The 24,983-nt window shown below is 44.5% G+C and overlaps 1 protein-coding gene across 1 annotated transcript in view; it reads right to left on the bottom strand.

The window, feature by feature from the left end:
* Positions 1-8,975: 8,975 nt before the first annotated feature.
* COL5A2 (collagen type V alpha 2 chain) overlaps positions 8,976-24,983 on the bottom strand; it is a 145,408-nt gene continuing 129,400 nt past the window's right edge. Inside the window, exons 42-54 of the mRNA XM_066577088.1 lie at positions 24,504-24,665; positions 22,068-22,175; positions 21,277-21,384; positions 19,120-19,173; positions 18,866-18,973; positions 18,668-18,721; positions 18,482-18,589; positions 17,543-17,596; positions 17,343-17,450; positions 16,975-17,263; positions 14,623-14,813; positions 12,715-12,954; positions 8,976-11,147 (exon numbers count right to left, since the gene is read on the bottom strand). Coding sequence (XP_066433185.1) covers positions 11,001-11,147; positions 12,715-12,954; positions 14,623-14,813; positions 16,975-17,263; positions 17,343-17,450; positions 17,543-17,596; positions 18,482-18,589; positions 18,668-18,721; positions 18,866-18,973; positions 19,120-19,173; positions 21,277-21,384; positions 22,068-22,175; positions 24,504-24,665 — 1,731 coding nt within the window. The 3' untranslated portion in view covers positions 8,976-11,000. The remainder of the gene's footprint in view (positions 11,148-12,714; positions 12,955-14,622; positions 14,814-16,974; positions 17,264-17,342; positions 17,451-17,542; positions 17,597-18,481; positions 18,590-18,667; positions 18,722-18,865; positions 18,974-19,119; positions 19,174-21,276; positions 21,385-22,067; positions 22,176-24,503; positions 24,666-24,983) is intronic.

The raw sequence follows: 24,983 nt of genomic DNA on the forward strand, positions 1-24,983 counted from the left end.
CAACCCTCTGCAGTGTGTGCCTGCGGTTCCTCCTCATGGCAGACGCACTTATAAATAGACATGAGGGTGGTGTGGCATGAGGGCAGCTGAAGGCTGCGCAGGGACACTTTGGTGTGTGCTGTGGACACAGGGCCGTGCGCGGTGGGGGGGGGGGGGGGGTTGGGCAGCATGTAACCCAGGAGAAGTGGCAGCGGAGTGTCATGCAGGCAGTGATTGTGCTTTGTTGGAGGTAGTGTGGTGCTTAGCTAAGGTATGCATTGCTAATGAGGGCTTTTCAGAAGTAAAAAGTGTTGGGAGGGGGGGCACTCTTGCCACTATTGTGGCTTAATAGTGGGACCTGGGAACTTGAGATGCAGCCCGACATGTAGCCCCTCGCCTGCCCTATCCGTTGCTGTGTCGTTCCCATCACTTTCTTGAATTGCCCAGATTTTCACAAATGGAAACCTTAGCGAGCATCGGCGATATACAAAAATGCTTGGGTCGCCCATTGCCTTCAATGGGGTTCGTTATTCGAAACGAACCCTCGAGCATCGCGAAATTTTCGTCCCGAGTAACGAGCACCCGAGCGAGGACCAAAATGCTCATCTCTAATAATGATCACAAATGATGTATATATTCACGGTGTAAGAGAGATGGGTCAGTGCAGCTTCTGCCGTGGCTTCTGCTACAATGTAAAACATCTTTGTGCAGCATCGGTCTTGGTCAAATATGACCTCGTTAGTAATTGTATCCTTTTCTATTCTGTTTCTGGACTAATAGTAAATACCTGAGGAACACCTGGAGTCCGAACAAAACGTCTCTAACCGGAAAAGATCTGGCTTACAAGGAAGTCTGAAGTGGGGGCATACTGGAAGTCCGATGGATACAGTTTGAAGCAAACCTGTTTCTGCTGTCTTGGCCATTTTTTGAGGTTTTCTTGGCTTAGTCCAAAAGGCATGTTTTGTTATGTTTTTATTTTTCTAATAAAATAGAGTTACAGAGATCTCTCCCATCATCTACTATACCCAGTACTGTAACAAGGGGGTGCTCTAATAACTATGTTTGGATATATCAGGCGTCAGTACAGAGATCTCTCCCATCATCTATTATACCCAGGACTGTAACAAGAGGGCGCTCTAATAACTATGTATAATATATTAGTGGTTAGTACAGAGATCTCTCCCATCTATTTGTATCAAGGTGTTGCATCTTACCAATGCTGGATTGGAGCAGGTGTAGTAGCCGAGCCGGTCACTGGAGAGTAGTCAGAATAGTCGGAAGTCGTTATTGGGAAGTAACGGTATGTGGTACAAATGGATGAGGACGGAAACTTAGTCAATGGAAGCCAAAGGTCAGCAGCAGGGGGTATCGGTATGCAGTACAAATGGGATGAGACCACAGCATAGTCAATGGAAGCCAAAGCTCAGCAGCAATTGGTATCGGTATGCTTAAAGAGGAGCCGGAGGAAGAGGAGCTTGATCAAGGTGGTGGAACACAATAATCATTCACTGAAGGAGTGGCAAACTAGGCTTATATAGGAAGTCCTAATTAGTATCAAGGTGGAGCCAGAACAGGGCGAAAGGAAGTGGATTAAGCAGGAGCAAAGAAACATAGAACAAGGCTGGATTTCAGCAAGGAAGTGTCCAAAACCTCGATAGCCTAGAGGAGAGCGCTGCCGACTGTGACACAAGAACTGTAAAAAGAGGGCACACTAATACATAGATATACCAGGGGTCAGTACAGAGATCTCTCCCATCATCTATTATACCCTGGACTGTAACAAAGGGGCGCTCTAAAAACTATGTATAATATATCAGGGGCAGTACAGAGATCTCTCCCATCATCTATTTATACCCAGGACTGTAACAAGAGGGCGCTGTAATAACTATGTATAGAAATATCAGGGGTCAGTACAGAGATCTCTCCCGTCATCTATTATACTCAGGACTGTAACAAGGGAGCGCTCTAATAACTATGTATAGATATATCAGAAGTCAGTACAGAGATCTCTACCATTATCTATTTATACCCAGGACTGTAACAAGGGGGCGCTGTAATAACTATGTATAAATATATATGGGGACAAGACAGAGATCTCTCCCATTAAGTATTTTTACCCAGGACTGCAACAAGAAGGGGTGCTCTAATACCTATGTATAGATATATCAGGGGACAATACAGAGATCTCTCCCATCATCTATTATACCCAGAACTGTTAAAAGTGGCGCTATAAAAAACTATGTATAGATATATCAGGAGTCAGTACAGAGATCTCTCCCATCATCTACCTATACCCAGGACTGTAACAAAGGGGTGCTCTAATAACTATGTATAGATATATTAGTGGACAATACAGAGATCTCTCCCATCATCTATTATACTCAGAACTGTAATAACGGGGCGCTCTAATAACTATGTATAGATATATCAGGGGACAATACAGAGATCTCTCCCATCATCTATCATACCCAGAACTGTAACAAGTGGCGCTCTAATAACTACGTATAAATATATCAGGAGTCAGTACAGAGATATCTCCCATCATTTATTATACCCAGGACTGTAAGAAGGGGGCGCTCTAACAATTATGTATAGATATATCAGGGGTCAGTACACAGATCTCTCCCATCATCTATTTAAAATGATGGCAAACTCCTTAAAAGACAAGAGTACATGAGGGTCCTGGACGTCTTCCTTGAGCGTTACAGCATCACAATTTATAGTCACTGATTACTTCAGAAGGGTCGGTGATCTGGCGATTATTCTGACTGCCAGACTGGAGTCAGAAAAGAATTGGCTTCCGACTCATCATTTTTGTTTACCTTCCTCTAGATCAGGGGTGGGCAATTAATTTTCCCATGGGGCCACATGAGAAATTGGAATGGTTTTAGAGGGCCAGACCAACATACGAAGGCTCCATGCACATTGCCTTAATGGGGCCGTATTCCAGCCGCCCGATTTGCGGCCAGAATACGGCCGCCATTGAAAATGAATGAATTAAAAAGTGAATATTATTAGTATTATTATTCTAATTACAATGCAAAGGGAAAAGTCCTGACACTTACCAATGACGAGCGTGGAACGATTGTCCTGGCACTCCCCAAGGTTCGCAACGAGCATCCTGGCACTCAGAAGTTACAGTGGCATCACTTACTCAGCATCGGGAAGCAGTGAAACTACAAACTCCGAAGCCTTGTCCATTTTGTTAACTTATGTGCTGTTTAATAAAGTTATTCAAGCCTACGTCATTGGTAGAGGTGCTTGAATAAGTAAGGCCTGAATAACTTTTAGCACAGCACAGAAGTGAACAAAATGGACAAGGCTTCGGAGTGCATAGTTTCGCTGCTTCCTGTTGCTGACACCGGACTCATTGGTGAGTCACCAGGACACTCTTTGCGGGCCGGTCCGAGCTATTCAGCGGGCCGGATGTGGCCCGCGGGCCGTGCTTTGCCCAGGTCTGCTCTAGATCATCTCTGGATGGGGAGTAATAGGCTGAACTGGATGGACCGGGGATTTTTTTCAGCCTCGTGCTATGTTATATGCTATGTTACTTGTACCACTCCCATCCTTCGTGCCGCTCAGAGTATAATTTCCTAATCTCAGATACAGATAAGGGTCAATTTGTTAAGAAACCAAATAAACTAAGTAGATAAACATTTCTGTATGTGTAACGCATCTGTTTTTGTTCCGAGATGCCTTAATAAATAGTTTATCTACAAACGTTGATTAAAGAAGAGACTTTACAGTGAAAAATGTCTATGATGAAGTCTTTTATATAAAAAATAGTCACAACAGAATGGCAGTACGTACTTACTGTATCTGTACGTTTAACACATATGCCAATAAAAAGTATATATAAAGGCCCATTTACACGGGACGCATGTTGGGCAAACGATGCCTGACACTCGTCCCCGCACCTACTCGCTCCCATACTGTTGCACAAGTGCGAGTATCATTGGCTCCTAGCAGGGTGGCTGGAGATTTCTCCCCTCGCTCCCCCGCCCCTCTCCATTCACTTAAGATAGCGGCCGTTCAGTACTGAACTGCAGGTATTTAAACTGAGCGATCAGCTCATCGTTCATAAGGCTGCATACTTGCTCTTGTGCAGCAGCACGGGAGCGAGTGTGTGCAGAGAGACGAGTGTCGGGCATCATTTGCCCAACATTCATCCCGTGAAAATGGGCCTTAACCCATTTACGACCAGCCACTGTATATATACGGCGGCTGGTGCTGGGCTTAAAGGACCACCGATCGTAAAAATACGGCGGTGCTCTAAGCCTCCTGTCTCTGCAATCAGTCAGAGGCAGGTACGGGTTATCAGCTGTTAGTGACAGCTGATAACCTGGAGCAGAAGGCAGGAGGGGTTTTTAACCCTTCCTGCCTTCTGCTTCCCCGATGTACAGTGCTCAATGAGCACTGTCGGGGCAAAGTGAAAGTAAGAAGTTCTTTCACTACGGGAGCCTCGGGGGGTCATGTGACCTCCCGGGATTCCCTGCTACTGCAGAGCTGGAGGGTCAGACTTAGACCCTGGCAGCTCTGCAGGTGACTAATGTCACCACAGGGGTTGCTATCCCCTGCAACTGGGGATCCTATGGACGCCCCAGCTACAGTGGGAAAATGTCAAATAAAGTTAAAAAAAAAAAAAAGTGAGTGTCCCCCAGAGGTCCTATATGACGTCATGGGGGACATAGATAGTAAAAAACACAATTACATAAATAAGTAAAACAAAACAACAGAATAAAACAACAAAACATACATAAAAAAGAGAATAACACAAAGCAGACGCCAACAAAAACCGTCACCGTATGCGCACTGTAAACCAAAACCATACATACTATATATCAAAACGTCCGAAATAAATAGAGGAACCCATTTCCATACTTTATTTTAGTGTAAATATAAAAATAATTTTTTTAAAAACTATAAATGTAAAAAAAATCATTTTTTTTTAGCATTTTACCCCCAATAAAACTAAAAAACGGAAAAAAAGTCAGTGAAAAAGATATTAAAAAAATAGTCCTATATGTCACGGAAAAAAAAACGCAGCAAAAATAGTTTTGGTAGCTAAAGGAAAAAAAATAGAGCAGTAAAACCGCCACATGGGTAAAATCCCTAAAAAGTGTCTGGTCCTTAAGGTACAAAACAACCTGGTCCTTAAGGGGTTAAGCTAAAAATTGCATGTTTGTATACATATTTCTTATGTCTGCGTAATATATACCCTAAACATACATTAAAAACAGGATCTGAAGAGCCCATAAGCCATCATGGTGCCTGTATTTAGTTCTACTTCAGCAGTGCAGACCCCTTGTGTCTGTTCTGCAATGTGCTATTAGGTCCTCTGATGTGACTAGGGCTGTATTTCAACACACTGGTTTAGCTGCGGGCCGGGTGGCAGCACCTGGGGTACCCCGTTTTCACACTTAACCCCAACATGCAGGATGCCGACTTTGCTGCAGGGTCCCCGAGCCATTACACACAGATAGCCCCACTAATGTGGCGGCTGATGCTTCACGGGGCCCGAGGCGAGATACCTGGAGGTCTGAACGGGTGTGTGGTCAAGAAATAGGTAGAAGTCAAGGCTGGTGGCACAGCTGTGTAAACGGAGTCCAATCCAAAGATCAGGGCAGGCAGCAAACAATGTCCAAAACGCATGGAGCCCAGAAATCAGGGTAATCAAACCAACAAGGGGCAAAGTCAGAAATACGCTAATCTGGGGCTCTGTCGCAGTAGCAAGGAGACAAATTGCTTAGGCATCCTCTATAGTGGAAGGATGCCTAATATAGGAGGTGCAGGTTTATGGAACACACACTAGCCCTTTTAAGAGAGAGTTCAAGAGCGTGCGCAAGTCCTACGATGCAGAGGGCAGATCACGGCATACACAAGGGTGGCACCCTAAATCAGAGGAGTGGTGGCAATGAGCTATGACACTAACACTAGAAATTCATTGTGGGCATCTTGGATGGCTAAAAAAATGGGATCCACTGAAATCTGAAAGGATGGCCGAGAAGAACTGCAGGAAATATATCCTCCTCCTGGTCCTGGTAACAGAAGTTAGTCCCAAAATCAGAAAATCACTTAAAAAAAATCTCAATTTAATACTTGGGCTTTGTGTTAGCATTTACCTCAGAGCTGATTAGCTCCTACCAGGTTATCACTTACAGTGGATATAAAGAGTCTATACACCCCCGTTAAAATGCCAGGTTTTTGTCTGGGCTCTAGTGGGCCATTCCAAAACTGTGATCTTCTGGTGATTTGGTGGTCTGCTTTGGATTGTTGTGAAATTCCTCTTCATCTTTTTAGCCGAGGCCTGAAGGTTTTTCTGCCAAAATGGACTGATATTGGGAAATGTTCATAGTTCCCTCCACCTTGACTTAAGCCCCAGTTTCAGCAGCAGAACAGCCCCCCATATAATGCTGCCCCCACCATCCTCACTGCAGGTCTGGGGGTCTTCTAGTGGGGGTCTTCTAGTGTTGGCTTTGTGCCAAACATACCTTTTGGAATTATGGACAAAAAGTTACACCTCAGTCTCATCAGACAGAACATGTTCTCCACAGACTTCTGGTAGAGTTGATGTAGGTTTTTCTTGTCCCCCATCCCCACAACCCAAACATATGAAGAATAGGGGAGATGGTTGTCACATGACTACACAACCAGGACTTGCCAGAAAATATCAGGAAAATCCTCCTAGAAGAGCTGAACTTTATATGGGGGAAATCAGAATCACTGGAAATAATGGCATGAGTTTAAATGTGATTGGCAAATTCTGAACACAACCACACCCCCAAATATAAGAGGGTGTTCACACTTATGCAACTACATTATTTTAGTTTTGTTTTGTTTTTTCAGAAAACTTAGTGTTGAGCCCAAGATGGCAGCATTCAAAATGGCCGTCATATTGGTGACATAACCTTACAGGCTTCCTGACTGCAAACAATTTCCCTTCTATATGGGTGTTTTCCCACTTTTGAGACTCCGAGTATTATTGCACTATACCGTATGTCTCCCCAGTCTGGAGGACATCCTACAGGCTCTTATATACTGGGTTGTCTAATCACATTGCATTAGTGAAATGAGCAGTACCTCTACCTTACATATTCATACTTTACCCCAATAAAGGTGACACCAAGCTATGTCTAGAGTTTAATAAATTGTGGAATTTATATTAATTTGTTTTTTTTTAAGTTCCACACTTAGCAACAAATGAGACGTAAATAAAAGCTTTGCAAAGATACATGCTGTATATAGCTACTGTATATATGGTATATTTCTTTTTTCAATGCAATTCCTTCTGATTTGTTTAGCTGCTAAAGAACTAGCAAAGATACACTATGTTGACAGAAGTATTGGCCCCCCACCAATCCTGTACTGTCAGGCGAAGGGGAGATGCAAATTAGATGTGTGAGCATTAGTTGTAAAGCAGAATATATCACAGGAGATCCCAGTAGAAAAACCATCAGAATACCAACAAGTGTAGAGCCGACAATGGGGTCTGGTGGGGGAATGTCACCGGGTGTAGAGCTGACAACGGGGTCTGGTGGGGGGGTGTCAACAGGTGTAGAGCTGACAACAGGGTCTGGTGGGGGAATGTCAGCAGGTGTAGAGCTGACAACAGGGTCTGGTGGGGGAATGTCACCAGGTGTAGAGCTGACAACAGGATCTGGTGGGGGGATGTCACCAGGTGTAGAGCCAACAACGGGGTCTGGTGGAGGAATGTCACCAGGTGTAGAGCTAACAAAGGGGTCTGGTGGGGGGATGTCACCAGGTGTAGAGCTGACAATGGAGTCTGGTGGGGGGATGTCAGCAGGTGTAGATCTGACAACGGGGTCTGGCGGTGGGATGTCACCAGATGTAGAGCTGACAACAGGGTCTGGCGGTGGGATGTCACCAGATGTAGAGCTGACAACAGGGTCTGGCGGTGGGATGTCACCAGGTGTAGAGGCGACAACTGGGTCCGGTGGTGGGATGTCACCAACCAGTCAGTATGGGACATCGCAGCTTCTGGACCTTACAGAGTCCACTGTTGGCCATGTTATTGGGAGATGGAAACCATCCACTGTGTGCGGTGCCGCCACGTTCAGGGGGACCTCGTAAACTGACAGGACATGAACAACAAAGCCTTGTATGAGCTGTGAAGGCATTGAGCATATCTTCTAACAAAACGCTTGCTCAGGAGGTTTCACAGGCCATTGGAGCATCCATTAGTACCAGAACCATCCATAAAGAACAAGCCTAACATCACAGCAGTGAATGCATCCGCCTATTTTGTGTGATGGGGCTTGGAGCGACGGACTGTAAGTGAGTGGAAGCAAGTGTTGTGGACAGATGAATCACAGGACACCATCTTCTGATCAGATGGTCATACTTGGGTGTAGGGGTTGCCTGGTGAGAGGTTTCTACATGGCTGCTTCATCCTAACAGTGAAGTTTGGAGGAGGTTCTGATATGTCGTGGGGGTGTTTCTGCTGAGAAGGACTAGGGCCATTGGTTATAGTAAAGTCCACCCTCAACGCTATTGTGTGCATAGGCATTCCGGATTATGTGGCATCATCTACCCTGTGGCAATACTTTGGTACAGCTCTGTGTCTCCATCAACATGACCAAGCACCTTGTCATACAGCATGCAGTGTTAAGGCTTGGTTTGAGGTTTAGGACATCTACAAATGTCATTGGCTGCCCAAAGCTTGGATCTTAATCCCATCAAGCATCTTTGGGACAAACTAGAACGCCGCATCCTTGTACGTCCAACACACCCATCCCCGCATCACTATCTGAAGCTCTCCTTGAGCAAATCCCTCCACACCTCTATGGAATTTGGTGGAAAGCGGCCGAGGAGGGTCACTGCAGTCACTGAGGCCAAAGGTGGCCCAACACCGGACTAAAAAATATGAATTAAATCAAATTGTATCACTTTCCCAATACTTTTGTCAACATAGTGTATGTACTGTAGACAGACAGATAGTGGTGTTGGCAAGCATTAAAAAGAGCACTAAGCCCACGTAAAATAATATTTATGGGCAGCTGTCAATTTTTATTTATTCAGGGTTTTACAAAAGGAATTTTAGCACCATCAAACATGAAATGTATACTGATCCTCCCCACTCTCCGAAGAACAGCACAAGCGTAGCACCTTGTAATTCCAAACAAGAAGTCCAACTACTGTATATGCATCCCAGCATCTAGAGATGAGGTAGCTTATGCTAAGAAACGTGGAATCCTTTCGCACCTGGCAATTGGTGGGTTAAAAAATGGTAAGTTTCTTTCATATTCTGCACATTACAGTTTTCTACTTACAATATCATTCCTTATAGGCTTATCAGCAAGTGCGAGCGATGCGGCCGTTACCCCACCGCCATGATGAAGAGAAACAAACCATAGATTGCCGTTATACCTTGGAAATAAATATCTTCTTTTGAGCTTTGCAGTAAAACAAAGAAGAAACTGTACCAAATCATCGGCAAAGTAATCATCGACTGAAGGGGAACCCACAATGGGGAATCCATCAAGCTTTCTAGCTGTCAGATACTTTACCAGGCAATTCGAAGGAACTCAATACCAAAATTTTTTCAACGCGTTTAACCCCTTAGTAACCGGCCTTTATTTGTGCCTTAAAGGAGTTTTTGGGCACAAAGTGGAAATTCTGAAAATGCTGAAATCTAGGAGGTAAAGCTAAGTAGCAGCAACCTGCCGCCGTGCAGCCGCCGATCTGCCGCTGTGCTTACATGCATCACTTCCACAGTAAACACAGCAGCAGATTGATACCTACATCAGAGCAATTATTTTATTTTTTGACTACTTTTCCACAATAAAAACACGTTTTATAAAGAAAAACAATGGACTCGGCATCGCTGCACTCCAAGGCACACGATAATCTTATTTTCCCGGCAACAGTGTTCTGTGGGGTCTTCTTTTTACAGGATGAGCTGTAGTTTTTAAGTAATGCCTGCTTTTTAAAACATTTTGGCATTTTATCCATTTAAAAAGGGGTTTTCTAGGGAAAAATGCATATTTTCTTTTAAGTGGATTTTTTAAAATTAAACTTTATTGAGCTTTTTTTGACACAATTCAAAAGAATGCACATGTGATCATTTGATCGGAGGGATAGTACACTGCATTACTTATGTAGTGCATTCTACTAAACCTATCACAGCAGCCTATTAGACTCTACAGGAGGCAGGGTCTAATAGACTGAGTTACATGGCAGACACAGAGGCCTTTGTCGGGCTTCCAGCTTCCACGGGAACCAATCTAACAACTGCATTGTATGTACCAGTGGGTACACATTCCCCCTCTCACCTACTTACATGCTGTAGTTGCTATTGATTGCAGCATGTAAGGGGTTAAACTGACAGGATCTGATGTTCCTGGCAGTTAGAGCAGGAGCCGGGCTGTCAGTAATCAGCCAATCCACCGCCTTAAAAAGATGGTTGTGCCGGTTTAAAGCCTATTAGTGAGGTCAGTAAAAAGGCGTATTGAGGTCACTAAGGGGTTAATATGTACAGTATATAAGAAGGAGCTTCAGGCTGTAACTCCAGCCCAATACTAATAAAACCAGTCTGCAGAAATGATTTCATTTTAGAACTGCAAGGTTTTAGTAACATTAGCTTATGTCATGATGACATCACAGCATCAACCACACAAAGCTTGATGAATTCATCCCAAAAGGTTGTAAAAAGCAAAAGTCCAGCAAACTGGAAAAAAATATGTCAACTTAAAGCTGTGAGACACTCGGCATACAGAGGAAAAACATTATGTTCCCGCTATATTTTTTCAATTTGGCTGATTTATTCAATAGAGAGCAAAAGTAGTAAACGCTATAAAAATATGGATCCATTTATCATCTTTCTGCTCTTAAGATGGCTTCAAAATGGAAAATAAATATTTTGAAGGAAGGCCAAGTTGTTAATAAAAAATGGAAAATACTGGACAACTGTATGTACAGCGCTGGGGCACCGCCAGCCGGAGTTTTCAAGAGTCTCAGGATAACTTCAGTCAGTTTGTTTGTAGGTTGTTTGTTGGTGGGATTTACAAAAAGCAAACTGGCCCAATGTCAACTCCAAACTCTTGTTCTGCCCCTCCAACATCCACAGGGGCGATATCAATGATGGGTAATCGTTTCACATTCTGGGTCCTGTACTCAAACACGGTTTTGCCCATACTTCCGCTGCGCTTCTGAAAAGACAAACAGACGAGAATCTATCAACTCACAAAAAGGTAAAGACTACCTGCACCTTTACGCTGGAGCACTCATTGAGTGTCGGCAGTTGGCAGCTGAAGGCAGCTATAGGCCATCTCGAGCTGTCAAAAGGTACCGAAAATGACCAACAGAGCATGAGCGCTCCAACGTGAAAGTTTAGGAACTCTTCAAAAATTACAAAAAAGTAAAGTAGAAGAAATTGATATTCAAAAAAGACGTCTTGCACTATTGAGCATCTTACAGCTCAAATACAACATTCAAGTTCTAAGGAGCCCTAATAAGGCTCCCGGAGACGTCTATTGGATTCCAGAGGAAAACGGTCATGTTGTATCAGATTCCATAATGTAGAAATCAAAAGGCAAGACAAGAATAATGGGCTAATGGTGCAGCCCTTTACAAGAATCACTATTGAGACCAGGACGTTAAACCTGACTCCTGTTGATTAGGTATAAAATCCGCACATTGACGCGTTCTGGGGATTCAGTCCCTTCCCCAGAATGGCTGGACATAACACTCTTCCACAAGGCGTGAGATATTGTACACCCGGCTGTGGGTCACCAGAGCTCCTTGGCACGGTTTCTCTTCCTCACATTTTCCAGAGAGTAGTAAGTGACTGGAAACTCCTCACCGGGGTCCATGTGAATATACCCTAACAGGAGTAGGGGGCAGCTGTATGATGCAAAGATTGTAATTTAAACCTTTTACTGCTGGGTATTTTGGCACTCTACTTGCTCCGGTAAAGGGGTGTTCCCATCTCGGTACTCAGTGATTGGTGAGGGTTCAACCACTGGGGTCGAATTGGTGAGGGTTCAACCCCACTGATCGAGAGAAATCTCTTCTGATATGTCCCAAAATTTTGATAGCGGTGGCCTGCATGTGCACCAATGCCTCCTTTACTTTAATGGAACCACAGTAGACAGACAAGTTCAAGTGCTCACCAATCTCCAGTGGTGCCATTGAAGTGAAGGAGACTGCCAGAGATTGCCAATCACTTCAGCTCGGTTATCATCGACAGTTCCCATTGGCGTAAATGAAGCAGATGCACACATGTGCAGCCTCCAGTGTCAAAATTCAGGGACACGCTGCAATTAGTCAGGGTAAGTGGGGGTCTTAGTGCTTGTAAGTCGGCAAGTTATCCTGTATATTGTGGATAGGGAATAAGGTAACGAGATGCAATACCCCCCTTTAAATATAAACAGGCATCTGTAGAGCATTATCAGAGTATACAGCACATCAGAACCCGGCAATGTCCTGTATAGTATCTCCTACTGTCCCTTTGATGCAGAAACCACACAAAAGTGGTGGTCCACGTCATCTGCCTGACTTTGCCACGTGCGTCTGACGGCAACCCTACTTACAGGTTGGTGAAGGCCTAAAGCCAGAAACATGAAACAAGATTTGGTGATCACAAGTCCACTCCTCTTACATCTAGTACTAATTAGATTACATCAGCTACATCCTCACTTCTCATCCCTATTACTGGTATATTGATATTATACTATACAGTCTGAGTTGGGGTGTATGTTGCATGCATGTGCTTACCGAACAAGTGTCTTCCAGAACAGTGTATCTGAACCGGCTGTTTCCTTCTGCTCTAATATCAAGATCGTTAGCACCTTTGAGGATTACGGCTTTCTTTAAATTTTGGGTTCTTTCGTCTAAGAATCCCACTGTGTTCTTACAATAATAAGTGATATTTTGTGAAGCCTCCTTTGATAGAAGACGCAAAAAGGTCATTTGAGTCACAGCGGTATTTGGTGAATCACTTTCCCCGTAGACAAACTACAAAAAAAAGATGAAAAGCTGAAAAACAAAGCTGTGCACTATTTATAATATATGACTGTGAATGTTAACAAACACAACTATTATGAGTACAAAATTTAATTAAACCAATGCACAAGGAACTTAAAGAGGACCTGTCCCAGGATGGTTCCTCAAGGGCGGTCCCACTGACTCTACTCCTGTTTTTTTTTTATTATTCCATATTTGCTTCCCTTGGCCCCACAGAATCTTCTTCGCTCCGGCTCACGGTGCTGTCAATGTATAAAGTGGGTGATCCCCACTGCTCATTCTCAATGGGTCACATATGACTGCCAGTCAAGTCTGACGTCACCCATTGACAGTGAGCCATGCAGACTATCCACTTGACACATTGACAATGCCATGAGCCGAAGCTAAGAAGAGCCCGTTGGGCAAAAAGAGGCTAGAATTCAAAAACAAAAAAACAAGAGGAATATAGTCAGGTGCCGACTAGAGATGAGCGAGCATACTCGGCCACGCCCCTTTTTCGCCCGAGTACCGCGATTTTCGAGTACTTTCGTACTCGGGCGAAAAGATTCGAGGGCCGCCGTGGGTGAGTGGGGGGTTGCAGCGGGGAGTGGGGGGGAGAGGGAGAAAGAGAGGGCTCCCCCCTGTTCCCCGCTGCTACCCCCGCGCCGCCACGCCTCCCCCGCCCCCCAGCGCCCCCCGAATCTTTTCACCCGAGTACTGAAGTACTCGAAAATCGTGGTGCTCGATCGAGTAATTACTCGAAACGAGTAGGTTCGCTCATCTCTAGTGCTGACCCTGCAGAAGAATGCAGCCAGGTCCGCTGACTGTATTCCAGAACAGGTCCTCTTTAAGCATGAGCCTACTGAAAACTTTCCCCAAAATGTGAAAGGAGTTTTCCAAAAATACACTATTGGTGAGCTGTCCTCATGATAGGTCATCAATGGTTGGTTGGTGGAGATTTGTCACTCGGATTCCTGACAATCAGCTGATTCCTAATGCTGCCATTGCTAAGGTCAGCGGAGGAAGCAGAAGGCGTTGACCATAGTGCAGAGGCAGGCTGGGTATTGCATTGAATTCAGTGAGAGCTGCGCCTGCAATACCAACTTGTGCTGGGGTGCTATGGTCAGCACTTCCTGCGCTGACCATAATGACAGTAACATGGGGAATCAGATGGTCGGCAGGGATCGAAGTGGCAGATCCCTGCTAATCATTCATTGATGAGCTGGCCATCATTAATACAGAAAGTTAGCAAAGCCCCTTTCAGTCCATACTAGGCACAGCGCTGTACACTGTATAGTGGCTGTGCCTGGTATTGCAAATCAATACCATTCATTTCAATGGGACATAGCTTCTTTCAGGCCATGTAACCAATGAACTTGATGCCACTGGACTGAGAAGAAACCCCAGTGTTCACATGAACGTGTGATCTCTTCAATTAGCTGATCGGCGGAGATTCCAAGCGGCGTATCCCCATCGATCAACTATTGATGACCTATTCTGAGGACAGCTCATCAATAGTGTAGTCGCAGAAAAACCCTTTAAACTACTATATTGTATATGGATATTCCCATCTTGCACTGTTATGCCACAGGACATGGGAAAACGGTGAGGAGCCCCAAAACCCAAACCCAAATATCCACTTACATCATCTAATAGTATTCTATCACCTCAGTTATTTACCTGAGCTCCTCTGTTCATATCCACTCCATACCATATGGGCTTGAAATTATCTCCACTTTTGCCTGTCCACCAAGTCTTAACAGGTATCTTGGAAGGATTTGCAGATATGCAGGTTTCTCCACTCTCCATATTACAATAAACCTTGATGGCATCTTCAGAACATCCTTGATTTGGGTCTATCCAATATTCCCCTGTGGACACACAGACAATAAAAAGGTGCCAGTGTAAGAATTCCAGGTGGGGGCGAATATTTCTCTATGTATTAGTCTATGGTGAGGACGCTCAATCCTTTGGTGATCATTGGACTGCAAAAAAATCTGTAGTAGAATGGGTGAGCTTGGAGTTTAAACTGGAACCAGATAGATCTGCAGATTCCTAGGAAATGCAATGCATGTAGGGAGTTTTCTAAAGAACGCTCTAGTACGGGGTCAGTAGCCTGCATAGTCCTACCAAAATATAGAGAGCTAATAGGGATGGTCAAGGGATCCCATCTAGGAGTGTTGGCTAGAGTGCATAATGTAGATAGTTGTGCTACCTGCTATAAAGTGATATACTGAATAGTCATATAGCTCCTAATCATCTGCGGTAAGTCATAGTGCATAGGGCTGTCATATAAAAGTCATAAAGTGTTGAGAAATGCTTGAGAAGCCAGTCTTATGTAGGCCTGGAAATACTGTGAATGTTCTCAGTAAGAGATACCAAGTAACATTGAGGCAATATGTAAAGTTGGGTAAGTTCATTGGAGAGACCTATACATGTGATTCCATTGCAGTAGGCCGATCCTCGTCCGTCAGATTGGGTATAAAGCTTCTCCATTTATTTGAAAGTTTAGCTCTTACTAAATAAGTGCATGCATGGGAGATGAATCCTCTAGGACCTCATGTACGTGAGATCCCGATTACAGGGTATGAGAAGATGGATGGACAGGGTTCAGGACATTGGGTATTCACAGTAGGTCATATTTGAAGAATCATTGATTTCAATGGAAGCCGTCTATGCGGAGTCGGCACAGCATGGTGTGATTTCTCCTCCGCGAGTGGAAGATTGCACTCGATTTCCGCTCATGTAGAGGAAATCGCGCTTTGCCATAGGATGCTATGGGTGGTATTTGCTGTGAAATCCGGAGGCGGGCGCCCTTTCCCGATTCTGCAATGCCAATCTGTCTATGTCATACATTGTGTTAATGATGTTCAACCCAATATTCAGAGCCAGGAAATTATAAAGGTGGGGAAGGCCTCTCTCAAGGGAGTTACTGATGGTAACTAGAGATAAGTGAGCATATTCGCTAAGGGCAATTACTCGAGCGAGTATAGTCCTTAGTGAGTACCTGCGCGGTCGAAAGAAAAGATTCGGCTGCCGGCGCAGGTGAGCGATGAGTTACGGGAGTGAGCAGGGGGGGGGGCGGGAGGAAGAGAGGGAAAGAGAGATCTCCCCTCCGTTCCTCCCCGCTCTTACCCGCGCTCCCCACCCCCCCACCCCCCGCCGGCAGCCGAATCTTTTCTTCCGAGCGGTCACGTACTCGCTATAGGCAATGCTCGCTCGAGTAATTGCCCTTAGCGAGTATCCTCGCTCATCTCTAATAGTAACGCTTGATATCTTGTCACTTCTTTCAGCCAAGTTCCATATATAAATTACCGGTTTCTGAATGGGTAACGATGTCCAGTATATATTCTTTTATTTTCTAAAACTCCCCACGGGATATTGGAGGTATAGTAGTGCAATAAAGGGGTTTTCCAGGCAGCGCCCCGCTGGGATGCACCAACGTGGGAGCGGACGTCACTGCTCCGACCCTTGTGTAGTGGCTGGCTCTCGTAATTGCAGGTACAGCTCTCATTGAAATCAATGGGACCCCAACCTGCAAGCACGACTTCCACTGATTTAAATAACAGCTGCACCTGCAATTATGATATCTGGCCACTACACAAGGGTCGGAGCAGTGGCTACCACTCCGACGCTGGTGTATCCCAGCGGGCGCTGCCTGGAAAACTCCTTTAGGTATTGTTCTGCAGAGGTTCGTTCAATACCCAATGTCTTACTTGTCCTGCAATATAATATAATTTACCTGCAAAGTCTTTCATGTGTGTATTTTTTATGTATTTACGCAACCAACACCCACGTACCCCGTTGTGAACGAGCCCCAACATGCTGCTAATGACGCAGCATACATTCCGAAAAGTACAAAACCGCTTGTACCTCAATTTCTTGATATAATTTGGTGAACAGGTCAACCAATCTAGGTCACACGACTTCCGATTGATCCCCTTCTAACTGCTGGTCCACCAACAGAACAGACCCACACGTGCATCTGAATAGCAATCTATAACAGGAGCTTTTTAGTATTATGATTTTTACCGCTTTTCTTTGTGGGATGACACAGTTTTAGATCGTCACATGTGCGCGCCGGATTCTTCTTCGAGCCATCGGGGCTGCGCATTGTTTCAATTTGGCTACTAAGTGATTTGAGAGTAGCTTGAACCCCTGGATCATTCTTCTTAGCATCACCAGCAGCTTCATCCTCAGTAAATTCCGGAAGTGGATCAGGAATAGTATCATCATAGCCTCCTACTAAATCGTCTAGAGCAGCGGTCAGAAGTCCTGGAGGACCGGGAGGACCTGGAGGACCAGCATCACCGTGAGGACCCTAAAACACAACAAGAATTACTGTATCTATGTACTTGACATGTATCCCTTAACATGCATGCAATATTTGTGATTATTACCTCTGGCCCAGCTTCTCCAACAGTTCCTCGAGGTCCAGGAGGTCCAATCGGTCCAGAAGATCCTTGATTACCATCCCTACCAGGAGGCCCAACTGGACCTGGAGGGCCCTACACACAGAAGAAGATGCGCAGCGTTGGAATTAGTCAGAAATACACAAAGAACAATAATATAAATGTGAGAAAAATTGTATATGTCTCACTCTGGGACCAAAAGGACCGGTCAGTCCAGTATTTCCTTGTTCACCGATAGGACCCTACAAGGTAAAGCAGAAACAACAGAAATGACACTTAGTGCCAAGTGCTATTGAAATTTTTTTTGTTGAGCTCATGGTCGGCCATAGGTATATATGTGAAGAGGGTACGGGGGGAAAGTACACGGGGGGTGGTAACCCCATATTAAGTCCACCCGACCATATACTCTTTAAAGGGGTTGCCTGAGTTATTTTATGTGTTTACACAACTGATCATTTACTCACCATTCCCAGCTCCATGCTATCTCCATCTGTAGTTCATACATTCTAATTTTATAATGGGCGGACCACTTAGCAGAACCACTCTATGCACTTTCAGCACTCATATCGGGGAAACAATGGGAGAGGTAGGTATAAAACTTACATCCCCATTCTCAGCTTAGCTTATAGGGCTAAAAGTAAGTGACCTTGTGCAGCTCTTCTTGGACTTCATGTACCACCACAATGATGGGATATTCCAATAGGATAATGCACCAAGCCATCAGCCTCAAGTTTTCCAGAACTGGTATGAGGAGCTTTCTGGAGAGTTCTTATGAATAGTGTGGCTGCACATTGACCCAACATGAGCCCAATGGAGTATTTATGGAATGTGGTGGAGACGTCCATTCAGACCTGAGATCCTGCACCTACAAATACCCCAGAGCTGTCGGGGAGTATCCCGACGACTCAACATCCCTCCAGACATCTTCCATCCACTTGTGGAATCAATGCCAGGTCAATTTGCTGCACTTCTCCAAACTAGTGGGGTAGTCCTACACAACATTAGTTCCTGTCCCATGACTTTTGGCACACTAGTGTATTTTCTTAGTTATATTAACTCTTGAAACAAAACCAGTAAAGGGCAATATATTCACATTCATTTTTCTGTAATTTTTAAATAATACTTACAGGAGGACCTGGAAGGCCTTGCAAACCAGTGAAACCTCTATGTCCCTTTTGGCCTCTTTCTCCACGTTCACCATTGTCTCCTTTATCACCTTGAGGTCCTTGTGGTCCCTTATAAATGATGCAAAAATATTAACTCTTGCTTTATGTAGATTTAATGCTGAAAATTAAAATGAAATAGCAACACACCAGCAAGCCACGTTTTCCGGCTCTTCCTGGGGGACCCATTGGCCCACGAGAACCCTAGAAAACAACAGCAAGAACAAAAGAGGTTCAGGCTAGGCAAGAACACAGAGACTATCGATAAAAATAGCTATGGTATCTGTCAATATTTAAACATTACGTTTTTAAAAAAGATTATACTAAAAGATATATATGATAACTTACTGTTTCACCTCTTGGCCCGGCTTCCCCTGGAGCACCAACTGGTCCTGGAGTTCCTGGAGCACCTTGAGCTCCAGCAAGACCCTCAGGCCCTGGATCACCCCGATCGCCCTAAAGTTGTAAAGTTACAAATTTAACCTAAAAGTATGACTTAATATTCAGTATTTTCAGCTGCAAATATTAAGAAGCTAAACTAAAGGCATCACATGATACCAATAGCAAAACTGGATACACATATAGAAATCAAGCAGACGTACGCGTTTTCCCAGAGCTCCATCACGTCCGGGTGATCCATCATTACCAGGCGTACCCTAAAAAACATTTACATTAAAATGTTAGTCATAGCTACATTTCATTGTACAGTATTTAGCATTTCCATCTCGCATGACCCAGTCAATATAATAAGCATGATGTTAATCTGTTGTTCTGATACAATAGGAAATCTATATATAAAAAGACGAAAGCCCTCACTGACTCACTCACCGACTGACTCACCGACTGACTCACCGACTCACTCACTGACTGACTCGCCACTAATTCTCCAACTTCCCGATGCCGTAGAAACATGAAATTTGGCACAAGCATAGATTATGTCCAAAAGAGGAAAAGTTAATCGGTCCCAACTTGATTACTCAATTCTAGTGCAAAAGAACTAGCGTTCAAATTTTAAGTACGGAATCTAATTCTCTCACTTCCTGATGTCGTAGAAACTTGAAATTTGGCACGGGCATTGATTTTGTCATAAGTAGAAAAAGTTATTGGGTCCCAACTCGATTATTCAATTCCAGGGGAAAAGAATTAGCGTCCAAATTTTACATACATAATCCAATTCACTCACTTCCTGATGTAATTTTATATAAAGGAAACGTCGCATGGTTGCCTCCATGTGGTGTTTCCTGGGTAACGCAAAGAACCATGGAAAATGGTGAACATATGTTTTTCCTCGGTATCTCTAAAGTAACCATGACTTCATAAGATTTTCCATGTGAACACCAGATAAACACCAGTACCAAATTAACTCGGGCGAAGCCAGGTACTGTATATCAGCTAGTTTAGCATAAAATCAAGACCTAATTGGCCAGTGGCATACAAATAATTGATGGGGCCTCACAGCCAAAAAATAAATGGGTGCCCCATTATGGTGACTAGTTCTGCCACCCTATACTGTTCTAGGCAGGCACTGGCGTGACTATAGGGGGTGCGGAGCTTCAAGTTACACCTCTGGTTCTGGGTGTTTGTTTCCCATTGTAAGCCTTTTAAAATGACCCTTGGGCCAATTGTCCACCTCATTCTCTCCTGAGGAAGGGGCCATTATGTGTTCCTGAAACATGTTGAGTTTGATGCTGCCTTATGATATGCTTTAGATGGCTTCACTTGGCATTAAAGGTGGTGAGAGCAATTTATTAATTTCTCTTCTCCCAGAAATGTAATTCATTATGTTCTTCAATACTCTTCCTATCCGATTATTTGTCTAGTTCTTGTCTCTTGGCACAAGAGGAAGTTGACAACTTTTACTATGTCATTGAATATCACTGTAGATCCACATTGAGAACAACACTTGAAGGATATGGATACTCCAGAAGAGTCTGTAAACAGGATAGGTGCTAAAAGTCTGATCAGTGAGGGTCACTGGCCAGGCATACACGGTGCTGTGCCATTCATCTTCAATGGGGCTGACGGAGATAGCAGAGTACAAGCGCTTGGCTATCGCTGTCAGCCTCAATTATATAAATGGAGCAGCAGCTGTGCATGCATGTCCACAGCTCAATTCATTCTGATGTCACTGCAGGTGGGAAAAGCATTCCCACAGTGATGAGAAGAGGGGGACATGAGTCCTTCGTTCTTGGGATCGATGGCGGTCTCAATGGTAAGACCAGTACCAATCAAAATGTTATCACCAATGGATCCTATGGATAGATGACAAAAGTTAAAAGCGTTGTACTACGATTGCGAGGTAACACCCATCCACAGAATAGGGAATAATTGCTGATCAGTGGGAGCCTCACCACTGAGACCTCAGCCGATTTTGCGAATAGGAGTCCTGTGTCCTTCGCCCACCTCACTGTGGTGTTTACTGCACCCTCTGCTGATGTCATTGCTGGGGAAGAAGCGACCCAAGCAGTGATAGGCAGAAAGGGGCACGGGAGTGCCATTCTGCAGATTGGCAGTGATCTCAGTAGTGGTCTCAGTAGCAAGTTATGACCTATCCTATGGATATCCTATGGATAGGAGATAACTTGCAATTGGGGTACAACCCATTTAACTCTGGCCCAACCCCTTTAAGGTGATTTTTTTTTTTTACTTTTCAGGGGGGTATATTTCCAACACAATACAGTAAGGCACGTAGAGCCGCCAACTGCCTTAATCAGTAGTTTTTGGACTGACTTTGCTAGAAAAGGAAGAACTGCATTTACCTCTGCACCTGGTTCACCAACAGGGCCATTTGCACCAGGAAGACCAATGGGACCGGATGGGCCTTTTTCTCCAGAGGATCCAGTAGCACCTGCTTTTCCAGGTGATCCCTAAAATGGTAAAGATATACCAGTAAGACATTGTGAAGTACATGCCGTATGTTACATGAAACTTCATATATTCACTACTTGTCTTTCGTCTCTTATCTTTTAGCTGCTAGTCAGCCCAATGTATGGTGACAAGTACTTTCTGCATTTTCCTGGCTGATTCTGTGCTGTATTATCTACTAACTTCTTCTTGATAATCATATTTTAGTATTTCCAACATGGCTTCATGTTGCTCTACGATGTGATCACATCTGTACCAGTCTCCTCCTTAGTTGGGCACAATTACTAGAGATTACAACTCCAACCTGGCAGAGATCACATCTTATATTTTACTCGGCTGGAGAAGTTGTGTAATTCGTGTATCACACTAAATTGTCTACAAGGAATGAGCATGAAATCAAAGAGCGGTGATTTGCCAGAGGTCGAGAACGTGAGAAACAAATGCTGGGCGAAGGCCAAATAGTTCAGGCTGTGAACCGTTCTGAACTCATTATTCCTGTCGCATTAAAATGGAATCTTCCCATAGAATGTAAAGCATGGCGGTGTTTATTGTATACGACATACTGGATGGTAGACTTCCTTCTTGCAGAACTCAACTACATTCGGTAATGACTGGAGGTTTCTGGTAGTGACATCTTTGCCAATCTTCCATACAGTCATAAAGTGAGATGAATCTTGATACTTACTGCTGGGCCTGGAAGCCCGGGCATGCCTCTTTCTCCCCTCTGACCGGGCATACCGACTATACCCCTCTGACCAGTTGTTCCAGACGGACCTGGTGGGCCATCGGGACCCTGAACAAAGTCATTGAATAGTGTTAACCACTGATAGGACTTCATTGGAATAGTATCACAATACAGATTTTCAGATTTATTTTTCTACTATCCGCTTATATATCTACTATATATTAAACATGATAAAGAAGTAGCAGTAACAATTCAGTAACCCGTAAAACCTTTAGAGGCATATAGGATTAAAGGGGTTGTCCAGTTGACTAGTCAATCCTCAGCATTGGTGGGGTCTGGCTTCGCTTATCTGCTGTTGTCCGGACAAGCATGCTTGTGCACTGAGCTAATTTCTGTAGGAAGCAGGCAGCTCTGTTCCTACTAAAGTAGCGAGTCTTGGGATTTCAGGCCAAGTCCTAATTCATTTTAATGGGAACTTGGCCTGCAGTACCAAGCCTGACCACTGCAGTAAAAACAGAGATGGCTGCTTCCTGCAGAAATCAACTCCGTACAGTAGTGTGTGGGCTCAGTGAACAGCTGATTAGTGGGGATCCTGGGTGAGCGATGGACCCTCACCAATCTACTACTGATGACCTATCCTGAGCCGGGGAAGGGGGGGCACTCCACCTGCTGATACAAGATGGGTCATGGTGTTGCCCCAGCTGTTGGGTCGGTGACAACAGTCAAGCTCCCCTGATTTTATTCTGAAGAGTGTTAAATTTAAAAAAAAAACCTTCATACTCACCCCCTCTGTCACTCTGCAGCAGCTGTAATGGGCGCCCCCCCCCCCCCCCCCCACACACACACACACACACACACACCACCACCGACTTCCAAGTTGTGCAATCAATGTTAATCAAATACTAGGGGACGTTGGTGGCAGTATTACTGAAAAGGGGCCATTACTTCTAAAAGGGGCAAACAGAGATATTATTTCTGAAAGGGGATAAATGGGGACATTATTTCTAGCCAGGTGCATTTTTTTCTCAAAGGTGGGGAAAAGGGGGCATTATTAGTGAATGGGGACAAAAGTGGCAGTATTACTGAACTGAGGCAAAAAGAGGTAAAACTGAGTGGGAACATAAAGCATTATTGCTAAGTGGGGGCACTTTTACTGTGTGAGGGTCACTATAAGCAGCACTTCATGTGTGGGGCGTACCATGAGCACAAAAATGGGGACAATACTATTGTGTGGGATACCACAGGTGGTATTATTGCTACCTTGAGTACTATAGAAGGGGGATTGTGTAACGGTGTAGATAACTTAGGGAGTGTAATGGAAAGGCAAAGAGCCAAAGATGTGTTGGTATAAGATTTCTCAGAGACAAGTTGTGGCCGGGAGAAGTTGTCACGGTGCTCTGGGCTGGATACAGAAGAAAAGGGAAACTGAATGACTCCAGTCAGAGTGGACATCATCTGAATTCACTGGATATAATGGTGCTGTAATCACTTATGTTGTCTGCAAAGCACTTGTGTAGACCTGGTATGTACCATCATATGGTCACTGTATGTACCATTGTAGATTTACTGCCGCATGTGTCGTGACACACTGCAAAGCGTCCGACTGAGACTCTGTCGCCCAAACACCTGCATAAACCCGGAACTAGCCCTCCCAGTACCCCTGGTTTGGCTAAATTCAGTGACCGAGGTGATTAGGACTTACGGAAACAGCCGAGTTGGCAGTGCTACACTATTTCCATAACTCCCATAGAAGTCAATGGGAATTATGGAAACAGTGTAGCATAGCAAGTGATGCTGTTTTCTTAACACAGAAGCTGTGGAAACAGTGTAGCTCACTGTGCTATGCCCACTCTGTGACTCCCATTGACTTTTATAGGAGTTATGGAAACAACAGAGCAACGCCTTCTTGGCTGTTTCTATACGTCCCGACCACATCTGGCCACAGCATTCAGCAAAGCTAGGGGTGGGGGCTAGAATTAAGGAAAGCTGCAGTTCCCAGAGGTGGGGCCCACATCTATCAGCCTTCCATTGTATATCTTGTAGGTATGCCATGAATGTAACATTAAAGGGGTTGTGTGGGTTCGCCGTAATCACCTGCTGTTGGTCCCCTGGGGCATCACTAATCGGCTCCCGCCAAGTCAAATAACCGTTGCAGCCAATCAGAGGCCATAGCAACCTCCTAGAATTATGGCATCCAGGATGTGAGCAATGATGCTAGGAGTTCAGAAAGTGACTGTACAATACACGGACAACCCGCACATTGACATACATTTGCATATCCTAATTCTCATCTGTGATACAGACAAGAACAGGACATGCAATGAGTTTTTTCATGCAGAACATTGATCTGCATGAAAATATGGCAGTGTACGTAGCCCTGTAGGCTATAAGTGCACCAGATACCCCAAAATAAAGTTTTTTAACTTTCAAACTTACTGACTGGCCATCATCTCCAGGATCTCCTTTATCTCCAGGGCCACCAGCGGGGCCAGCAGGACCTCTGTCTCCGGTTCTACCATGTGCACCGGGCTCACCACGCAGACCCGGTGGGCCTTCCTTTCCTGGTTCACCAATAGGACCAGCAGGACCAACAGCTCCCTGAGAATATACAGAAGGGCAGGAGAATACAATCAGTAAAGCAATAGCTAGGATATATCCACAAGGCAGAACCCAACAGAGATTTGTATTCTGCCTCTAAGTTCTGTAGAAGCTATCTGTAGCAGATGTAGGGCCATGCATCCCTTTGCAATGGGCAGATCCTTGTATGGAAATACCGACATGGATACCCTGAAGAAACAGCGTGGAACCCGTGGAACACACAGATTGCAAATCTGTATGCAAAAATGATTCCCATTGAACTGAGTGGGATGCAGATTTGCTGCAGAATTTGATGCGGAATCGGTATGGATTCTACTG

This window comes from Eleutherodactylus coqui, chromosome 8 (assembly GCF_035609145.1).
Source record: "Eleutherodactylus coqui strain aEleCoq1 chromosome 8, aEleCoq1.hap1, whole genome shotgun sequence".
NCBI classification, from domain to species: Eukaryota; Metazoa; Chordata; class Amphibia; order Anura; family Eleutherodactylidae; genus Eleutherodactylus; species Eleutherodactylus coqui.